This window comes from Linepithema humile, chromosome 5 (genome assembly GCF_040581485.1).
Source record: "Linepithema humile isolate Giens D197 chromosome 5, Lhum_UNIL_v1.0, whole genome shotgun sequence".
In the NCBI taxonomy this organism is placed as follows: Eukaryota; Metazoa; Arthropoda; class Insecta; order Hymenoptera; family Formicidae; genus Linepithema; species Linepithema humile.
The window spans coordinates 3,764,153-3,783,027 of record NC_090132.1 but is presented as its reverse complement, the minus strand read 5'-3'; the positions used below and the strand labels follow the sequence as shown (position 1 = coordinate 3,783,027).

The window sequence follows — 18,875 nt, the reverse complement described above, 5'->3', positions numbered from 1 at the left end:
TCGTAACTGTTGCGAGAAGAACAAAACGACTCGGAGCGTCAGAATAAATGAAATATGTCTCTGATACAGTCAATTGAGTTTTATTGCGGCAAAAACAACGATTAGATTTAACTGATTTAACTTTCGTGTTGCGAGCGCCTTAGTTATGCCGCGGGATATTTTCTTCCGAATGAGACATCGGAAAAAGGAAATTGGCCGCTGCGGACGTTACTGTTGTTCTTTGAGGATAGGCGCTTCTCGCAAAAAGCGACTCGCCTCCGAAGGCTATGCCGCGGCACTTTGCTTCGCCTTCGAATCGCCGAGGAAAATCTCATCGCGTGCATCAGCCCCGCCACGCTGGCCGGCAAGAAATGCAAGCGGAGGCAGCCTTGGAAGTTATTACACTGTCCCACGTAAAACATAATTAGATGACGCTCGGCTGGAGTGATGCCACTACTCCTTCCGTGCATCCATGACCCCGTGGCTCTCAACTTAACAGCCGTTAATCTACACCTAACTAGCCCCAATTATCTAATTAATTAATTAACTATTTATTTCTCTATAGTCAAAACTAGAAAGCGCGGAAATATTAAATATATGATATTTAAATATACGACATTTGTCTTTTTAATCATAGAATGACCGTTAAATTACGAACATTGTGATGAAACTGTTAATGAGATTTTAAGAATATGCTTCAGTCTGCTAGAGAGAGGAACATTGTGTGGGCAAAGAAATCAAACACGTTATAAAATGTGATTTTTATTACATTTAATGAAACGAAAAAATCAATTGTTACAGTTTTGTTTTTGTTTTTCCAAAGTTACGACGGTCTCGTAAAATTAAGCTGGCGTTCTTATCTATTGTTCGCCTGACAATATATCGTGTCAACTATGGTTTATTGCACGGACTATCGTACGCTCGGCATCCAAGTTTCTAGCGCCATTCGAGCTTGGATCCTCCAGTCTTCGATTGCCGACCGCGCTTTGGCACGTACGACGTTACATACGAGACCAGCGCTACACGTACACACGCCGTAGCCGGGCGTGGAACCGGACCTACACCCACACGTATACGGGACCAGTGTCGGAAGCCGTCGGTCGCAACAAACTTTGAATTTATATCGCTAAGACGATATAAACGTCATAAATCATTATTATAATAACGGTTCCGTAACGTAGCTGCACCGTCATTCGCGACTGCGCCCGTTGCGCTCGACACGCGTACCTACACACACCGACGTGTGCGCGCGGAATCAACGTAGCGGCGGAGTCAAAACAGAAACGTTAAATCACCGGGTGTCCCCGGCAGCAGACGAAACGCCGACTCGCCTTTTGCGGGGGAGGGGTGGCGAGATTGCCGGCCCCGCAGTCGACAAAGAAGGAGATCGGCGGGCGAGTTGAGGGCAAGATGGGAGAAATGGTGGAGTGGAGAGGCGGAGGAGGGGGCAAAGGGAGTATTTACATTGCTAATGTATCGCCGGCCTAACTTCTAATTAAACAAATTCGCACAACTCAGCGCGCTGCGCGGTTGCCGCGTGGAATTGCCGGGGGAGACGGGAAGACCGCCTCACTCCCTCTGTCGCCCTTCCCTCTTCCCTTTCCCGCTCCCTGTCTTTCTCGCTGCCTTTTCCTCCCTTCGCGGACGACGGTGAGGACTGAGGAGAGCGAGAAGAGAGAAACTCTCTCCCGCGCGGCTGGAGGAGTCGCTCGTTAGCGCTCTTAACGCGACTTACCGCCTGGAGCGCGAGACTCGAGCCCTCCTGATTCATCGGCAAGGAGGAATGAATATTTATAAGAAACTGCGAAATAGTAGCCTCCCTCGTTCTTTCTCTTTCTCACCCACACGGCCGTTCCCGTTGTACTCTCGCGCGTCTCTTCATCTAGCCGACTCGCCAGGATGCTCGGTTCTCTCTCGCGTCTTAGTTTCCTCGATTTCTCGATGTGGTAAGATTATTTTCTGGATACTGTGAAATCATGCGACTATTCGCATTACAAATGTACAGTTGTTACACGCATTGCTAACATGTGGAGTTTTTGTCACAATTCCATTCTTCGAATATCATCGACATCTCAATCTTTCTATCGATTCATCAAGCAAGAAAATATTATACTTCATTTTCTTAGAAAATAGATATAATATTTTAATTTGAAAAATAGATTATTCGATTATTTTAAATATAAAAAATTTTTTTAAATGTATATCTTGCGCATTACTTCAAAGATGAAATGCATCGGTTGGATGATAAAAAGAATCCGAAAATTTGCGAAGGAAACATCTCAAGTACTTGGAAGATCTTAGATACTCGATAATTTCCGTGAAACCTTCTCAACCCACTGTCGAATATCAGAACCTAAGGACATTCATTAGCCCGCACTAATGTTAATTACCCTGTGCTAAACGCTCGCAGACACCGTAAAGTTCGCCAGAATGTTCAAAATTATTTATGCGGCGCGCAAAGTCCTAACGCCACGGAGGACGCGCACTTTATCACCTGGAACTCTCGTAGAAGAGGATATTGTCGATATTATTTATACGCCTACGGCTAACGGTCCGACGATTATATCCAGTTAATTTATTCGAGCAACTCGTCCCGCGTTGGGCGTTCGGTTTAGCACTAAATCCAGTAGCGTTTCCCGTAATTGATTTAATCGACCGGATTAATATTGAGCGTGTGTGTGTGTGTGTGTGTGTATCGATTAAAGTAAGTACGGTACCCACATGCTCCTTGCCTCGCATCGGTAACGCATATAAACAAGTTATCGAGTAATAACTTAGGCACGTCGGATGGATGTCCGTTTCCCTTGACTTGATTTTCTTGCCTCCGAGAATCGTTGCTGGCCGTGCGTAAGGTAAACCGATATAAGCGCCGTCCGGTAGATTTTACAAGGATAACTTACGATCATAAATACGAAGCGTCGTGTTATTTATTCTTGGAACATGCGCGTTTGCGATGATTATTCGTCGCATCTTATCGGACGCTCGAATCAGAACAATTTTTTCAATCATTTTTATCATCTAAAAATCGTCTTCATATATCACTGCCGCATTTATGCCGTTAAAATATATTGCGCAATTCCTTTGATCCGATCATGGGACGGAGAGGCCGAGACACCCATTAGTCATTAAAGCTGGTTACATATTTGGAAGACTCACGAAATACGATATCTAAGATTTTATGGCGCGGGGTTGTCAACTTGATAGAAAACCACGCCAGACATTCGACAGTCGCGCCGTGTGAGGTCCCACGACTGCTTCCTGTGCCGTCGACTATCTGCGACCATTTCCGGCGTCTCTCCGTCGGCTCGATTACACCGCAATAAAACACCGTCCTGACACCTGCGGGCTCGACAGGGACCTCTGTCTCCGTCTCTTGATAACAAATCCACAAAGCCAGCTCTATATTCTTTCGAGAACCGACCGTGCGTGCAAAAATCGCGGCGCGCCTCCGGAGAATTGATAACTTCTGACCGTGTGAACACGACTCGTCGAGAGTTTTAACTCGGCGTAAAAGAAGATAGACACTTGCCGGAAGTAATCTCACATTTATCATTTGCGGTTCCACCGCGTTATCTCAATTTCCACCCGTTATCGCATACGTTAAGTATTATATTCGCGAAAACCGAAATACGTTATATGCGTAAATCCGTGAATTAAGTACATCGGGTTGCGCATCTAAACGAGTCTCGGTCTCGTTCGGTTTAAGTGCGAACGAGGATCTGCTGCGGGGAGAAGCGTTTCCCATTAATAGATGAGCGTTATTTATTGCACAAGTGTGTAACGCGCTTATAACATATTGTACAGATTAATTTTCTACGAATCTAAATGTGAGAAGTAAGATCGAACGGCGAGCTGGATATTGATCTTCGTTTTTACACGGCGAATGACTGCGTTCGATTTGTAATTTTAAAGAGAATTGCTCGACGCGCGTAAGTGGTCGTTAGACTTGACATTAGCTTATCGCCCAAGTTCGTAAGTAGGGAGCTCGATAAAACATACTCAGTAATCAGAAGCCGCTTTCGAGATGTTATTTCAGATGACTACAAAGATTGCCGCTGCGCTCCCGGACTGTAAATCATGGGGCTCTTTTCGCGATCAACCGTGTTATTTGTCACGATGACTACGGCGGTAGATAATTCCTGAAAAATTTGACGTCAAAGGCGCGCCAGGTAACGGGCTCATTATAATGGATGTTCGGCTTATCATCTAGTTGCGTCCATATAATAAAATAAATTTGCCAATACGCGCAATTCGCAATGGACGTACGAATTTGCGAATAATCGCAAAATATGTCGCATTTAAACGCTCGCGATTTATTACGCCGGATCGCAACTTGCAATATCACAAACAGCAGTCATGAAATCTATTTTCGCGAAATATAAATTACTGTTTACAACAAACCGGCGTAATTCTGTCGGGGTGAATAATTCAAACGCGCTCGAATATGACACTACCTATCTATAATTTCAATTATGGCAGATCAAGATTTAATGTATTTTTCAAATTTTTTTCATCGCGATCTGAGAAGCGTCATAAAGTAAAAAAAGAAGATATCTCACGAGACTTAATCGTTGCATCCGGAGCATCCATACTCTGCTTCTCGGCGCGTCATCGCCGCGGAAGGGAAAAACCGATGCAAATCGCCGGACAAAATCCGTAATTCGCGGCCGGACCCGTTAGACGCTAAACGACGGTAAAGTTTTCTGAATAATGGGATTGGCGAGGTGATAGAAATGACGTGTTTATAAGTCCGCGCTCATGCGAATACGCGATCCGAATGAACGTACCGATGCTCTCCTCTGCAAGCCCACGCGCGCGTATATACACGAATATATACGAAACGTAAAATGTACATACGTATATGTAGACACATGTACGTGTGTGTGTGTGTGTGCGCGCGCTCGGGTACTCAGCAAGCGAGCGGCACTTTGTGGGGTCGTAAAACAGCGGCAGCCTTGTAAATCTGTGCTCGAGTGTGGCAGTCCTGTCAGATTCTCGCCCCTCCGCGCAACGCCCGCTACCCCACCGTCAGAGTCACCGCCGACGAACAGTCTCTTTATAATGAGGTCGTCGCGAACGCGGCGACCTTCGCGGTAAGATTGCACCAGTTTCGCGGTGCCGCAACCTCAACGCCGCGGATTTATCGTCGGTATCGCCACTCGGGAGCCACGCCGGAAGAGGGACGGTGGCGCACTTTTCGGATCAAATTCGTCATGAAGTCAGGCGATGAGTCAGATGATATACGCTTGCCAGACAAATCCTGATCGCGGAGAACGAATGGCGATTTGCGTCTCGCTTCATCCGTCGCGACGACGTCTTTGTTTAACCCGCGCCATTTCCATTTGGATATTTGGATCCTTTTCTTTGTGCGTGACGCTGTTGGATTTTTACGATATCTATTGTCCCCGTCCTTCTTCGAAATCGTTAACACGACTCATCGATCGCGCGAGCTCTACATTCTCTACATTACGTGCACTTATATGCGGTTAGCGGGGCTCGAAAAGAATTGAGATGTATTTATCGCCCGCCTCTGCATACGCCGACGTCTAGATCCAGTTTTGTTCTTGCGGTTCTCTAACATTTAATTTACTACTTTAATAATTTCAGATCAGGTTTTAAGGGGCTTTTCAGTTCTGCCGTGTGAACCGTGTTTACGCCGCGAGTATTCCACCGTAAATTATATCCTGACAATTAATACACGGCGAATTTTATCGCAAATTTTTTTTACAAATATCACGAAAAGTAAAGCCCATATCCTTTCAACAGGATTACAAGTAATAAAAATCGTATATACGGTACATACAGTGCACACATTTTTCAGTCTCTATAGTTTCTTTAGTTATTTTATTTATGGTGTATTCGATTTTTATTTATATATTGCAATATTCCACGCTATATTAACAGCGTTTATGAACAATGTAATTATTTAAAAATGTCGCTAGCAAAACGATAATTTTGTATCTTTTTAATATTTTTAAATTTAATAAATTTTGATAATAATAAATTTGATAAATTTAATGAATTTATTTAATTAAATAAATTTAATAAATAGTTAAGCAAATTTGTTTTGCAAATAAAATTGTCGCAAATAAAATGTATCAATACTTAAAAAATACTGCAATGGTAAATGTTATTATAATATTATACAATAGAGTGTGCTTTAGCAGTTGTGCAATAAAATTTTGCAGTACATAGCGATAGAATATCATCCAATGTTGCTTGTTACTCATACACATCGTTTATTTTATCATATTTCTTATGCCTTCGACGAGGCATTCGCGATGAATTCTGCGCCAGTGCCAACGCAAATGTTTAACGAAGAGAAGTTGTGAGGTCGTCAGCCAGCTATTTATTTACAGCGATCCCGCCGCGATTTTCGATCTCGTGGTTGATGTAGAAAGCGCGTAGCTCGCGCGGATATCGCGCAAAGTGCCTCGTCGGCGCGGTGTAGTTGTGCTTACGTCGAGGTATTTTACGATGTTATGCTAACCCGAATATCTGACAAGGCGACGCACCGACAGGCGTAAAGCGTAAAGCATCGTTAATCACTGCCCACGAAACTTTTTTTTTCTCTCTCTTGCGTTGACCGACGCGATCATCCGATTTTATTGCTCGCCCCCAAACAAAGGATTCCCGTATTTTGACGTTTCCTTCGGTTCTCAGAATGATATCACACTGCCTTTCTTATTTTCACTAATCAATATTTTCTCTCGATGTCCAATATATGTATCTTGCGATCAACCTCGACGAATCTCGACCGGCGAATCTTCGTCGATGACGCGCTGAGCACCGCGGTTTTATTTCTCGCGCGGAAATGGACTTTTGTGCCGAAATTTCGGGTCGATTCGCCGATCGATCGTGTTTTCGTGCGTATGACGAAGAGACGAGCGGCGGCCGGGGATATATAAAATGCAGTAATCTGAAATGCAAATGGCACGCACGATTCCGCGACGTACGCGTCGTTGCGGAATTTTTATTATTGCGACGTGAACTTAAGCCTGTTGTTCACGGTATACAGGGCCTGTGTGTAAAGTGAAGAACAAATGTAACGAGGCAGTCGCGTCTTACTCAGATAGTAGCTTACCTGATCAGGCGCGCCTTACCCTTAAGCGCAACTTCTTTTTGCGGAGGCCCTCTTAGTATGCACGTGCGACCGTCGTAAAGTAGATGTACAGATCGCGCGTATCTTACGAAACTAAATTGGAACGAGACGAGGAGGGAACGAGAAGCAAAAAAGGCGGGAGAGCCGAGAGATAGAAATGGCAGAAGGGCGGGGGAGGGAGAGAGAAAGAGAGAGAGAAGGGACAGCGTAGAAAGGACCGGGCGGAGGAAAGAGCGAGAAGAAACGGGCAGAAACTTGGTGCACAGAACGCACGACGAGAGTGCGAACACCCACCGGCCAGGCGCGGCATATCCAGCTGGCTCTCCCACGCGTTCTCGGCCAACTGACATCTTCATCATCCGCCGCCGGAGTCACGTAGTAACAGGATTAAAATCCTTGCGTGCAGCCACCTCGAAGGACGTATCCGTCGAAAAAACACCTGGGTCTTTTCCTCTCCGCCATCCTTGAAATCGGATCGGCAGGCAGCGCCTTCCGTGAATTTTGCGACGCGACGAATCTCGGCGCTGTGCCTAATATCGATATACTTATATCGGCAAAAATTACTTTCAAAATTTTAGGGGAATGTCATACGTAATGTAACATTTAACGAAAAAAAAAATCCGTTTTTTCAACACGGGAGAAATGGCTCAAGTAGTAAAAGCTGCTATTCGGCGGACAATTGCAAGTGAATGCGTACTAAAACACATCTTTTCTCTGTCTCCTATTTTTTCCCCCCCAAAATAAATAAGTTTTTGTTGGCACGAAATGTACCATCAGTGACATTCGCAAGGACCGGAGATCCGGGCTGGACGAGCGGGCGCGGATAGTCGTCGATTCCCCTGCGACATAACTACGTATTATAGGATGACCACTAGGCGAGGATTAAGCCTCGATGTCATCGACGTGGCCGGGCATGAAGTGGGTATGGAATGAACGGTCCTTCGCACACGGACAACCAGCGCGCTGGTTATCGGCCGGCCACGACCGCTACAAATCTTGGGCTATCGTCGGATCTCTCCTGGTTTTTGGTGGCTCTCTAATGCCTCTGCTCTCGCTTTCGAACATCGCGAATGCTCGGGGTGGGACTGCCCGCGACGAGGAAGCGAGAAAGAGAGTATGTGTGTACGGCGAGCGGGTTGGAGGGCCGAGGAGAGGGGGGGGTCGTTGGACTCCGATGGATATCCGGTACCCATATATACCCATCGGTGGCGGAAAGGGACACGGGAATCGGCAACGGCGGTGGTGCTTGTGAACACGAGGAAAGAGGCGAGGGAAGGAGAAGTCACCGGCGGTATAGATAGTAACTAGGGATACCCATAGCTCTTGGCGTGGCGCACATAAAGAACAGAAACGTCGGAACGTGTTCAAGACGAACTGCGCTTACGCGGATGCGGATTGCGCCACGGGACGCGAGCGGAGCGGTAAGGACGGCCGAGTGCGAGGATATAAAAGGAAGAAGAACGAATTCGGACGCTGCGACGAGGAAAAAGGACCTAGTTCATCGGCGACTCGATTGCCGAGGAATTATCGATTCCGACATCGTGAAGGTCCCTTCGATTTTCGACAGCGATTCTCACAATTTGAAAAGATCATTCCACGAGTTTTCGCGGAGCTTTGCGCGAAGAAAAGCATGCACAAATGTACGCGAAGATTATTTCTGTGAGAAGAAAATTTATTATGAAAACGAACGCGTTCTGGATTGTGCAATTCGGGACGCGGAGTGAAAGTGATACTGTTTTTTTTTTTTTTTTCGCACATATTCATCGGCATCGGGACACACGTCGTCAGCAATAAACCTCTTTTACATTACAGTAGTCCTCGCGTCCGGCGCGGTGTGTATCGACGGTAGCGTTTAAATACCGTGGGGAGGAATGAGGGCTCGTTCCTTTAAGGCGAGGGTTAGTTTAAGGGCCGTTCGAGAATCGGTAGCCTCGCCGGCGATGTTTTATTTTATCCTCTCCGCTCCATAAGATCGCATTCTTTACGACCCATTAGACGAATTCATTACCAGCCCCGGGCAATAGGTAGGTGAGGTCCGTAAGCCCTCTTTTCTCCTTCTCTCTCCCTTTCTTTCTCTTCATCAGTTATCCTCCCCCCTCGCCTTCCTCTCCCTCGCCACCATCGTTCTCCACTCCTCTCGCCTTTCCGTCTTGCACACTCTCACTCCGTCTCTCGTCTCTCTTCTCCCGTTTCCTTCGGCACTCGCCTTATGCGCGCGCGGCATTTCTTCATCGTTTTCGTCTCGAACCGGCGACTTATCCTCCTCCTGCCCCCCCCCCCCCCCGCCCCTCTTCCAATCACCACAAAGTCCAAGAGGTCGACCACTTCGTAATTATTATTCGAATGGTCGATCGAAACCGAGCACCGATCAGGCGTATATGTACGTTCTATGTTTACGATAACGTCGCCCAATTGATGCGCCGGCTGATGCACCCGGCGATTTAGATAGGGAAATCAGAGGCGATGTACCGATTCGAATTGAATGCACTGGCGATTACCAAGAGCGTGCACGCTCGATCGACGGTTTTTGTTACAGTATATCGCGGCTATCTTCGCGCGCAATTGCGCGCGCGACGATAACCGTCGTTCTTTCCGCCGCGGACGCATTATCGGACGGTTTTAGTGCTCGCCAAATCATCCGATTGCCTTCTTTCGGATCGACGATCATTACGCTTTGAGTAATTATGCACCGTTGACCGCGCGGTAACGGGCGACTTCCGGCGATCGAGAGCGTTCGCCGCGCGGCAGCTTTAATAGCCCCCGACTCGAGTGGAATCAAGTCTTATCGAGGATTTATTGGGCGCTCGCTAAGATAGAGCAAGATTTAAATTCTTTATCGTTACCGCGCGTTATCCATCCGTCTTGCCCCCTCCCCCTCCCCCCACCCTCCAATCGGATTTCACCGGCCTCATCGAGACTCCCTTTTTCGCCCTTCGCAAATCCTTCCTTTCGATTTTCCTCCGCTATCCGAAGCAGCCCCGTGCTTTTGCGCCAGGCTTAATTTCGAATCTGGACAAACGGTTTTTTCCCCTCAAAGTCTTGATTGTAAATTCTTTTTATAAATATTAATAATTCGCTATAATGCGTATTGTTGTATTTCGCAGTGAAGAGGATACAAGATACCTATCGTGTTTCTGATTCATAATGTTCAACGGTTTTATTATAAATTACACCTATTACGCGTATGTCTTGAATTTTATGTTCATTTCGGTAATTTAATATAAATTATTTATTTAGAAAAAATGAAAGTTATATTTGGATATTTCACATTTCTACCCCATCTCATGTTTCCATTTTCTCTATATATTATGTTTCAATATTATGAATTATATCTTTTTTATTCCACGACGCACTGGAAAAACGAAACAAGCTTTTTGCTTGCATCAATTGCGGAAAAATGTTTCGAAAATTCAGCAGCGCAGTTAGCGAAACTAACTTTTATCCAAAACAAACCGTTTGTTGTTCGTTGGTGTTGATGTTCCTGGAATAGGTCGCAGGCTAGAGAAAGATCGTTCTCGAGACTGTATCAACCGCCGCCGGTGATCCTCCCCTTGCAAGGAATAAGCAAGCGAAGTAAAGTAAGGAACAGAGGCGCGGAGTGAGGGGGGGGGGGGGCAGCCGCTCGGCGCTGTATCAATTCATTAGCGCATTACGGTCAAAATAAAAGTACCCGCGTATCTGCGGCATGCGGCGTATCTCTTATGAAGAGGACGAGTAGTGGCCGACCGGTTTCTGCAACTCCCTATTCAGCTTCCCTCCTCCCCCCCCCCTGTCTCTCGCGATGTTCCCCCCTCTGTGGCCGTTCTCCTTTCGTTTCCTTCAGCGGATCGACCTTCACCGTGATTTGCTGGCCGGCGACCACTATCCAGCGACTCGAAGTCGTCATTATGCACCGCAAATGGGGAAAAAAAAAGGGAGAAGAGGACGACGCGCGAATCCAGCCGATGTGGACAAGGAGGGGTGGAGTGGCGCGCGAGAGGCGGGCGGGATGATCGGGGAATTCGCTGGATTCAGCGGAGGGTCCGAAGGCGAGCGGCGGCCTTGAGGGAGATGATATCTCGCGAAACGTCTCTTGGCTGATAAGCGAAATCGTGCGCTCGTAATGTTGTGTACAGAGTCGTCGGTTTATCTAGTTTATCCGCCGACCGTGTCTATTCTTTGCGGCTAACATACGCGGGAGTGAGTTTGATACTGATGCGGTACATTCGATGCGGTATTGTATGGCACCGAATTAGCGAGCGGACTCCGGACTCCCCGCTATATTAAGGATTCCGTGGACTTTCGCTCTCTCTCTCTCTCTCTCTCTCTCTCTCCTTCTCTTTCCGGCGTCCACGGGTGTAAATTTCGAGTGCCATCTTCCCGGCGAAGGCGAGGGAGATAAGCCGCGCGCAGAGTGAACGCAGACGGATACCGGTATTTCTAATTAATGCAGGCATCTGTCGAAAGAAAGCGAAAAGTGGTTTCACGCTTAATGATCGCGCGTCGATAGCGAGAATCCGCTCTATTAGTTAGACACTTAACGATCGAACTGTCAGTCGCCTATTTAAGGCGACGCGTCGCGCGCGCGATGACAAATTATTTCGAATACTTACCGTAAGTACGTAACCAGCGCGAATGTGCATTCATTTACACCGTTCAGATTAATAAGAATTAACCGAAGGACTCGGAACGGCGCCGGTTTCCTGAAATATGTAAGATCTTCGGTAATTAAACTGTCGCGAGTCGCCAGATCGCCTCTCGATAATTAGGTTCTTCTCGGCGAAGCGCCTCTACCCGCAGTTCGACCACTCGATTTTCACGTGTTGCATTAATTCGAGATAATAACTGTCCGATGGCGACGAAAAAAAGAGCAAAAAAATTTCAGATAAAATTTTGCAACAAATTATGGCTTGGCACATGTTTGAAAGAGATGCGGCCAATCGTCGCTTGTCGATAACGCCTGAAATTCTCGGGGGATCATTATTATTCGATTTTGGATTTGTGAATGACGCGGGAAGCGGATGGATGCGGCAAAGTGAAAACGTACGCACGTTCTTAGTTTATAACATATATATTTATTTGAGCTTTAATTGCATTTTAAAATACAACCGAAATAATTAAATAATGACAAATCTGGTAAAATGGTTTCAAGAGTCGCGTATACATGATGCATATCTTTGTGGTTGCGTGTTTGTAAGTAGGTAGGTACGTTTCGAACGTATCATTCGCACAGCTGGCTGTTCCTTTTCCTCGAGTGTTACTGCGACAGTGCGTAGTGTTTCTCATGTGTGTGTAGTCGCGCGCGCGCGCGCGCACGCGAATGTGTACATGTGTTATATTCGCTGTCACGTAATCGTCTCGTGTTACGTTCATCACACTCTCAGCAGTCGTATATAATTACAATAATAATATTAATATTATTATTATATCGATAAATACTTTTAAAGTCCGCGATGGAAGAATTAGAGTTTACAAGAAATACGTATACAAGTATGTTCCGTTCTTTCCCGGCCTTCGCTATTGAGGGCCGCACGTAGCTGCTCCATCTTTCCCAATCTCTGTCTCTACTTTCGCGATCTCTCGCACTCTTCCTTTATCCAAACTGTCATTCGACCTTCCTGCCTCTCGTCTTGTTCACTCATTCTTTCATTCGCTCTTGCTCTCTCGTTATTGTAACATTCATGCACTTTGAGGATTCAATCCAATCGCGCCCACTGCTCCGCATTCATCATGTGCCATCACTACATTCTCCGCCACGCATCATCGTAATATAATAATTGTAATTATAATCAATATACACAGTATTCGCGATAATTCGAGTGATAATAATGACAATATTTTACACGTAAAATGACGCGTCGTTGGCTCGCTCTCGGCGCAATAAATATTATTTGAACAAAGAAAATTTACAATGGTCTACACGCGTACGTCACGTCGAGAAATTTTTGCGTTCTTCGACGACGCAGCATTCTCGCTCTCTCACACGCACTCTTCATTTTTTTTTTGCACTTTCTTTCTCTCCATCTCCCTCGCCTCTCACTCTCTCACGCGTACGCACTCGATTCGCGCGTTCTTATTCAATTAATCGCAAGACTCGCTATTGCACCCCTGTTTTCGCGCTGTTCGCGTTTACACTCTTGTTGCCTTTACGCTCGCCCGGCGCGTCTCCGCGCCGAGTCGATTCGCAGCAGTCGTAACCGCGAGACGGTCCTCTTCTCCATTCTCGCGAGCAAACTCACCGGTTTTTTTTTCGTAGTAATAAGTATCAACAAAGAGATTCCTATACAGGGTCGAACCCTAAACCTATCCTATGCGCTAAGAAACTACGGCCTTACGATCTAGAGGTATACATGCTGACGATCTTACGACAGGTGATAGGTAAGCTTTCTCTTCCTTCCGCTCCTCCTCCGATTCTCCACTTTTCTCCTCTCGCCTCCCCCGATTCCGTCTCCAACCGATTTTCTCAGTTCTCCTTGCCTCATACGATTTTTCCTCATCTCACGTCGTAAACGTCCTTAAGTATTTATAAAATCACAAACTTGGCCGCGTGCCGAGCCCCATGACTCAGCAATGCCGCGAGATATGGTGGCATCACAATTTAATTAACGCTCGTTCAACACCCACATCATCGTCATTACATCCTCTCACGTTTCTTGGGCACAAAAGAAAATAAGAGTCACTGCTATAATTCGTTAATTCTTCATACCGATGGAAGTGATACAGACAAACGGAAGGTGAAACGTGTTGCGGGAAAATTCTTAACGATACGAAATGGCGATTGTACAAAGTTGCGCGCGTTTCCTGTCTTCGACTCTTACATTCCCATAGCGATTGCGATCGCGAGGAAAAATTTCGCGAGCGAAAAACTCGCGAGCTTTCCCATGCGCGCGGTCTACAGCGAGAAGGAAACACATTCTAAACGATTACGCGCGCAAGTCTACTCTATAGCGTAATCTTTTTTTCGTAACGACTAAAAAAGTTGGACTAATAAAATGGACAAAGAGAGGAATCAGTATAAAAGAAATAACGAGAGACAGAGAGGCGTATATAAAACGGAATTTCAAGCCTCTCTTCGATGTAGAGATTTTTTTTCTTTTGAGTTTCACGAGGTCGCACGCACGCTAATCGTGTCGTCAACCCAGGAATGATAAAATGCGTGTCCTCGATGACAGACTAAAACGATCAGCCAAAAACGGAAAAGGAGTTTACGTGTTGCGTTGTTGCACCGCGTATTTGTTTAACTCTGCGTGTGAACGAAATATCTTATTATAATAATTGTAATAATCGTCGTAACGGCGAAGTCTTTTCGACGGAGATATCCACATTTAGGCTGAAAGAGCGCGGTGACGAGGCTTGACGCTTGCAGCGATGAGTCACATATGATAACGTTTATATTCCGTATTTTTTACTTTTTTATCGAGCACGTAAATGCAGAATCACCAAAGAGAAGTTTACGATAAGGATAAAACCGGCATAATTACGATGAATTTAATTTTCAATGCTATAAGTAATATGCCAATTGTTACAAATAAACATAGTATATAACATGAATGGAAAATGGCACGGACTTGCGTGCTCGAGATTCGACATCGAGATTAAAATTCAGTGAAATTGTACCGATTTCCATCCTCGATTCGTTACACGTACCTATTATACGCATCGTATGGTCATAAGAGAATCGAATGATCAAAACTACGAATGTTACGATACGATCGATCTTGTCTTACGTACGACAATAATATAATACGCGAATAAGATGCGATTTATTCCGAATGCGAATAAGTGATGATCGGAAAGTATTTTTATTACATTTGCGATCGTTCGCGTACCTACTAGAATTTCTCTTCCGGCATCGATGTAGCCACGACACAGCCTCTTTAAGCATAAACCCGAAGACGTCGGATGCGCCACGACGTCGTTCGGCGCGGCGGTGTTCGCGGGGAAAGGGGTCATCAAAGTTTTGCTTTTTTTTTTCCTTTTTCAATCACATCGCTAGTTACAGTCGTTACAGTATAGATACATTTATGTACAAGTGGCACCGCTACTTACGGGGCTCGGACTATACGTACTTGCTGGACAGCTGCTTCGCCAGCTCCGTATACTTGAGAAATTTCGAGTGCGGGCTCTCCTCGAGGGGCGAGGCCGCTGACTGCGACGGGCTGCCGTTCGCCTGCGGAATCGGCGGCGACTTGTTGCGCTGCGACGTCGGCGGCGATGAGGAGTTGCGGCTCGGCCCGCCGGAAGTGCCCTGGGACGCCGCCGTGGCGGCCGCCACCGCAGCGGCTGCGGCAGATCTGCCGATGGTCAACGGGTCCGGGATAACGCCGTCCTTGACAAAGTGCATCTTCGACAAGTGGTGCCTGTAAGCGCCTTTTGAAATGAAGGGCGTGTCGCAGAACGCACACTTCATTATCGAATCTGCGGTCACCACGGCATCGTTGCAAGCCCAGCTGAATGCCAAGATCGCACCTGGTGTCGGTCCGGGACCCGGACCCGTTGTCCCCGCAGCGCTGCCGCTGCTCGAGCCGATGGTGGTCGCGGAACCGCCGCCGGATCTCGATGCGCCGCTCGCGCTCGAGCCTCGCGTCTCCGTTTTGTCGCACAGCTTCTGCAGCGCCGCGAGAGGATGACTGCTCGTCTTGCGCCCTTGCGAGTCGACGTTGCCGCCGCTGCCTCCACCGCCACCGCCGGACAAACTGTCGAACATGGACGACAGCGCACCGAGGCTGCTGGACGCCTTGGTGTCGGGCGTGCCGCGCGGCGTCACCGATCGGTCGCTGCTCGTTGGACTGCTCGTGCTGTTTCTGCACGGGCTGCGCGCCACCTGTTCCACCTGGCTGGTCGGCCGAGGCGTCGGTGGATTCATGCGGGGTGACAGACCCTCCCGTCCGTCTTCCGGCGCTTCGTGGAGGCTGCTCCGTCGATGATTGTAGGAACTCTGATCCTCCTCATCCCGATCGTCCACCACCTCTTTCTTCACGAATACTTCCCTCGTCGATTGCTGTTGTTGTTGTTGTTGCTGCTGCTGCTCCTCCTCGTTCGCGCCTCGTTCCTCCGTTTCCTCGTCCCGTGGCTCTTTTTTCACCACCACAGTGGACGGTTCCTCATCACCGGACTCCTCTGTCGGCTGATGATGGCGACTAGGTGGCAATGGAGCGGTCTGCTTCTCCGGAGTGACGCGATGATGGTGAGACAGAGAGCTCGAGTGTCGTTCGTGGCTCGTGGCGGATAAGTCCATGCGTCTTTCCGGCGTCATCGTGTCCGTTCTGCCGCTTCCTCGTTCCGATATTGAACTGGACTCGCTGCCGCTTCGCTCTCTTCTCGCCGCGGCACTCGCGTTGTAATGTTGCTGCTGATGCTGCTGCTGCTGATACGATCGAAGTAGATTCATCGTTTGCGGATCCACGAGAGGTTTCGTGTAGTCCACGCTCTCGTCGATGCCCAAACGCTTGAGGATGCTCGTACCCATAGGCGCCCCGGGCTGAGCGTGATGCAGGCCGGGCGTGCCGTGCCTCACGCGAGAATCGAAGCTCTTCTCGATGAGTTTCTCTATTGCGTTCAGCACTGACGGCGAGGTGCCTATCGGTGCGGCGTTGTCATTGGTATTCGGCGTGGGAGTGTCCTTTCCGGGTGTGGTCGCGTCGCTGGCCGACGACGGTGAGCGGTGGTGCCTCGACGATATCGAGGATGTCTCCTCGTTGACGCTCTTCCGCCCGCTTTCGCTCGGCGGTAACGTCGCGGACAAATGATTGGACATGAGCGCGTTCTTGAGAAAGTTTCGCTGGCTACCGCTCACCGTGCCCGCGCCGATGCACTGGCGTATGTGCTCGACGAAGAGCGGCGTCTCGATCTTATCGCCACATTTCTCGCACGTGATCCTACCGGCGTGCTTGCCAAGACTGTGGGTCAGTCCGGCGGCGGCGTCGCCGTTCTTGAACTCGTTTTGCGCGCGCTCCAGTTCCAGCAGCTTCCTCACGGGCAGTGATTTTTTCCGTTTCTCGCGCGTCTGCCGCCGGCGACCTCCGCTCTCGGTGATCGATCGCATTATGTGCTCTTTGTAATGTGAATTCTTCACCATGTGATTGCTCAGCTCCTTCAGAGAGCTAAACGCCTGATCGCAGACCTTGCAGGTTAGTACAGCGCTGACGTGACTGCTGGTGGCACCGGCGCCGGGACCGCCGTTGTTCCCACCGTGAGGCGCGGATCCTCCGCCCGGCTGCACCCCCGCGCTACTTCCGCCACCGGCGACGCTTCCGCCACCCCCGGCACCGCCAGTCGCGCCGCTTCCTTTGCTCTCGTCGGACGACTTCCAAGATATTATCTGTTCCTGAGAGATGATATTCGTGTAGTGTTGCGTTTGCTGCATGTGCGACGTCATCTCGGCCAGAGAGCGGAAGCTCTGTCCGCACCACATGCACTTCAAAATCTGCCGCGTCTGCTCGGCACCCTTGCCCAGCCAGACGTCCTGGCCGCGCACGAGCTTCCGCGGCAGCGGCATTGTTTCCTTGATCAAGAGATTTAAATCGGATGGACTCTGCTTGTTGCTAGGCGCCACCGAGCTGTTGCTGCCGCTGTTATTGCTGGACGTCTGCGGCTGATGCGGTTGCTGCGGCGGCGGAATGGTCGGCATGGTCGTCTGCTGCGAGTGAATCCCCTGCGCTGGCGGCGGCACGGGCATGTTGACGCCGCAGTGCTTCGCTTCTTTCATGTGCGTCGTCATTGCGGCCAGCGTGGGGAAGCTCTGCTTGCACCACACGCATTTCAGAACGTCCTTCGCTTGATCGGCGCCCTTGTTCAACCAGTGAGATTGCCAGGCGCTGTGACGACTGCTGGACGTTGTCGCCGATGCGTTGGCGCCGGTTGTATTGCCACCGCCGGAGGACGATCTGAAGAGATCCTCGCCGCCGAGTTTGCTCAATTCGCTCATCTTCTCGAGCGCCTTCGTGGCTTCGCTGGGCTGATACGGTTTGTCCAGCGCCGCTGGCGGCTTCATTTTCCCGTTCCAGAGCTGATGATGATCCACCACGCCGCTGGTGCTCTTCGGCGAGAGCTGCTGCTGACTAGTAGCCGCTGCCGCCACCGCCGCGGCGAAATACGGGAAGTGCGAGGCCACCACCGGCGACGTCCAGGGCGACACGACGGGCGGTCGACCGAAGCCGGATGACGTGACACCCGCCGCCGTTTCCGGAAGATTCGTAGGATTCGTCGAGGAAGCCAGTCTCGACGACTTGCGCGGTGGCGGCGGCGGCGAGTCCTCCGGACCGGGTCGTTTTCTGCTGGATACCGAGAGATCCAGCGGACCGTTGTTCGTTTCCGTCGAGGATGACGGCGTAGGCGGTTTGCTGAGATTCAATATCTGTTCCTCTTCGTCCTCCTCGGCGGAGGTGGACACCTTCCTCGTGCTAAAATCCAACACGGCTGGCAGCGGTGTCGCCGACGGCGAGATCTCTCCGATGCTGGTGGGCGAGACCAGAAGACCGGGGGTGGCGGCCGGTGGCGAACACGAGGAAGAAACCAGTGGCGACACCGAGCCGCGCGACAAGGGCGAGTGGCCGAGGAGGAGGCGCTGATGAGTCTGTTGCAGGTACGCCGCCATGACCGCTGCTGACTGGGGCGGTAGCAGGGGGTGATTTCCGAAAGGTAGAGGCACGATACTACTTGGACTGACCGGGCTCGCGCTGCTCCTGGTGGCGGGTGGTGGGGGACTTCCGGTCGCCGGACCGGACGATTCCCGAGAGTCTCTCGAGGGACAGCGCGGACTCATTTGCTCCCTGAAATTGCAAAACGATGCCGTGCGTTATAATATAGGAACACC

At 49.0% G+C, this 18,875-nt stretch overlaps 1 protein-coding gene across 8 annotated transcripts in view; it reads right to left on the bottom strand.

The window, feature by feature from the left end:
• Window positions 1-12,112: 12,112 nt before the first annotated feature.
• Window positions 12,113-18,875, bottom strand: part of tio (tiptop) — a 143,253-nt gene continuing 136,490 nt past the window's right edge. For all 8 annotated transcript variants that reach the window (XM_012372664.2, XM_012372670.2, XM_012372665.2 and 5 more), the window contains one exon: window positions 12,113-18,831. In XM_012372664.2, coding sequence (XP_012228087.2) covers window positions 15,120-18,831 — 3,712 coding nt within the window. In that variant the 3' untranslated portion in view covers window positions 12,113-15,119. The remainder of the gene's footprint in view (window positions 18,832-18,875) is intronic.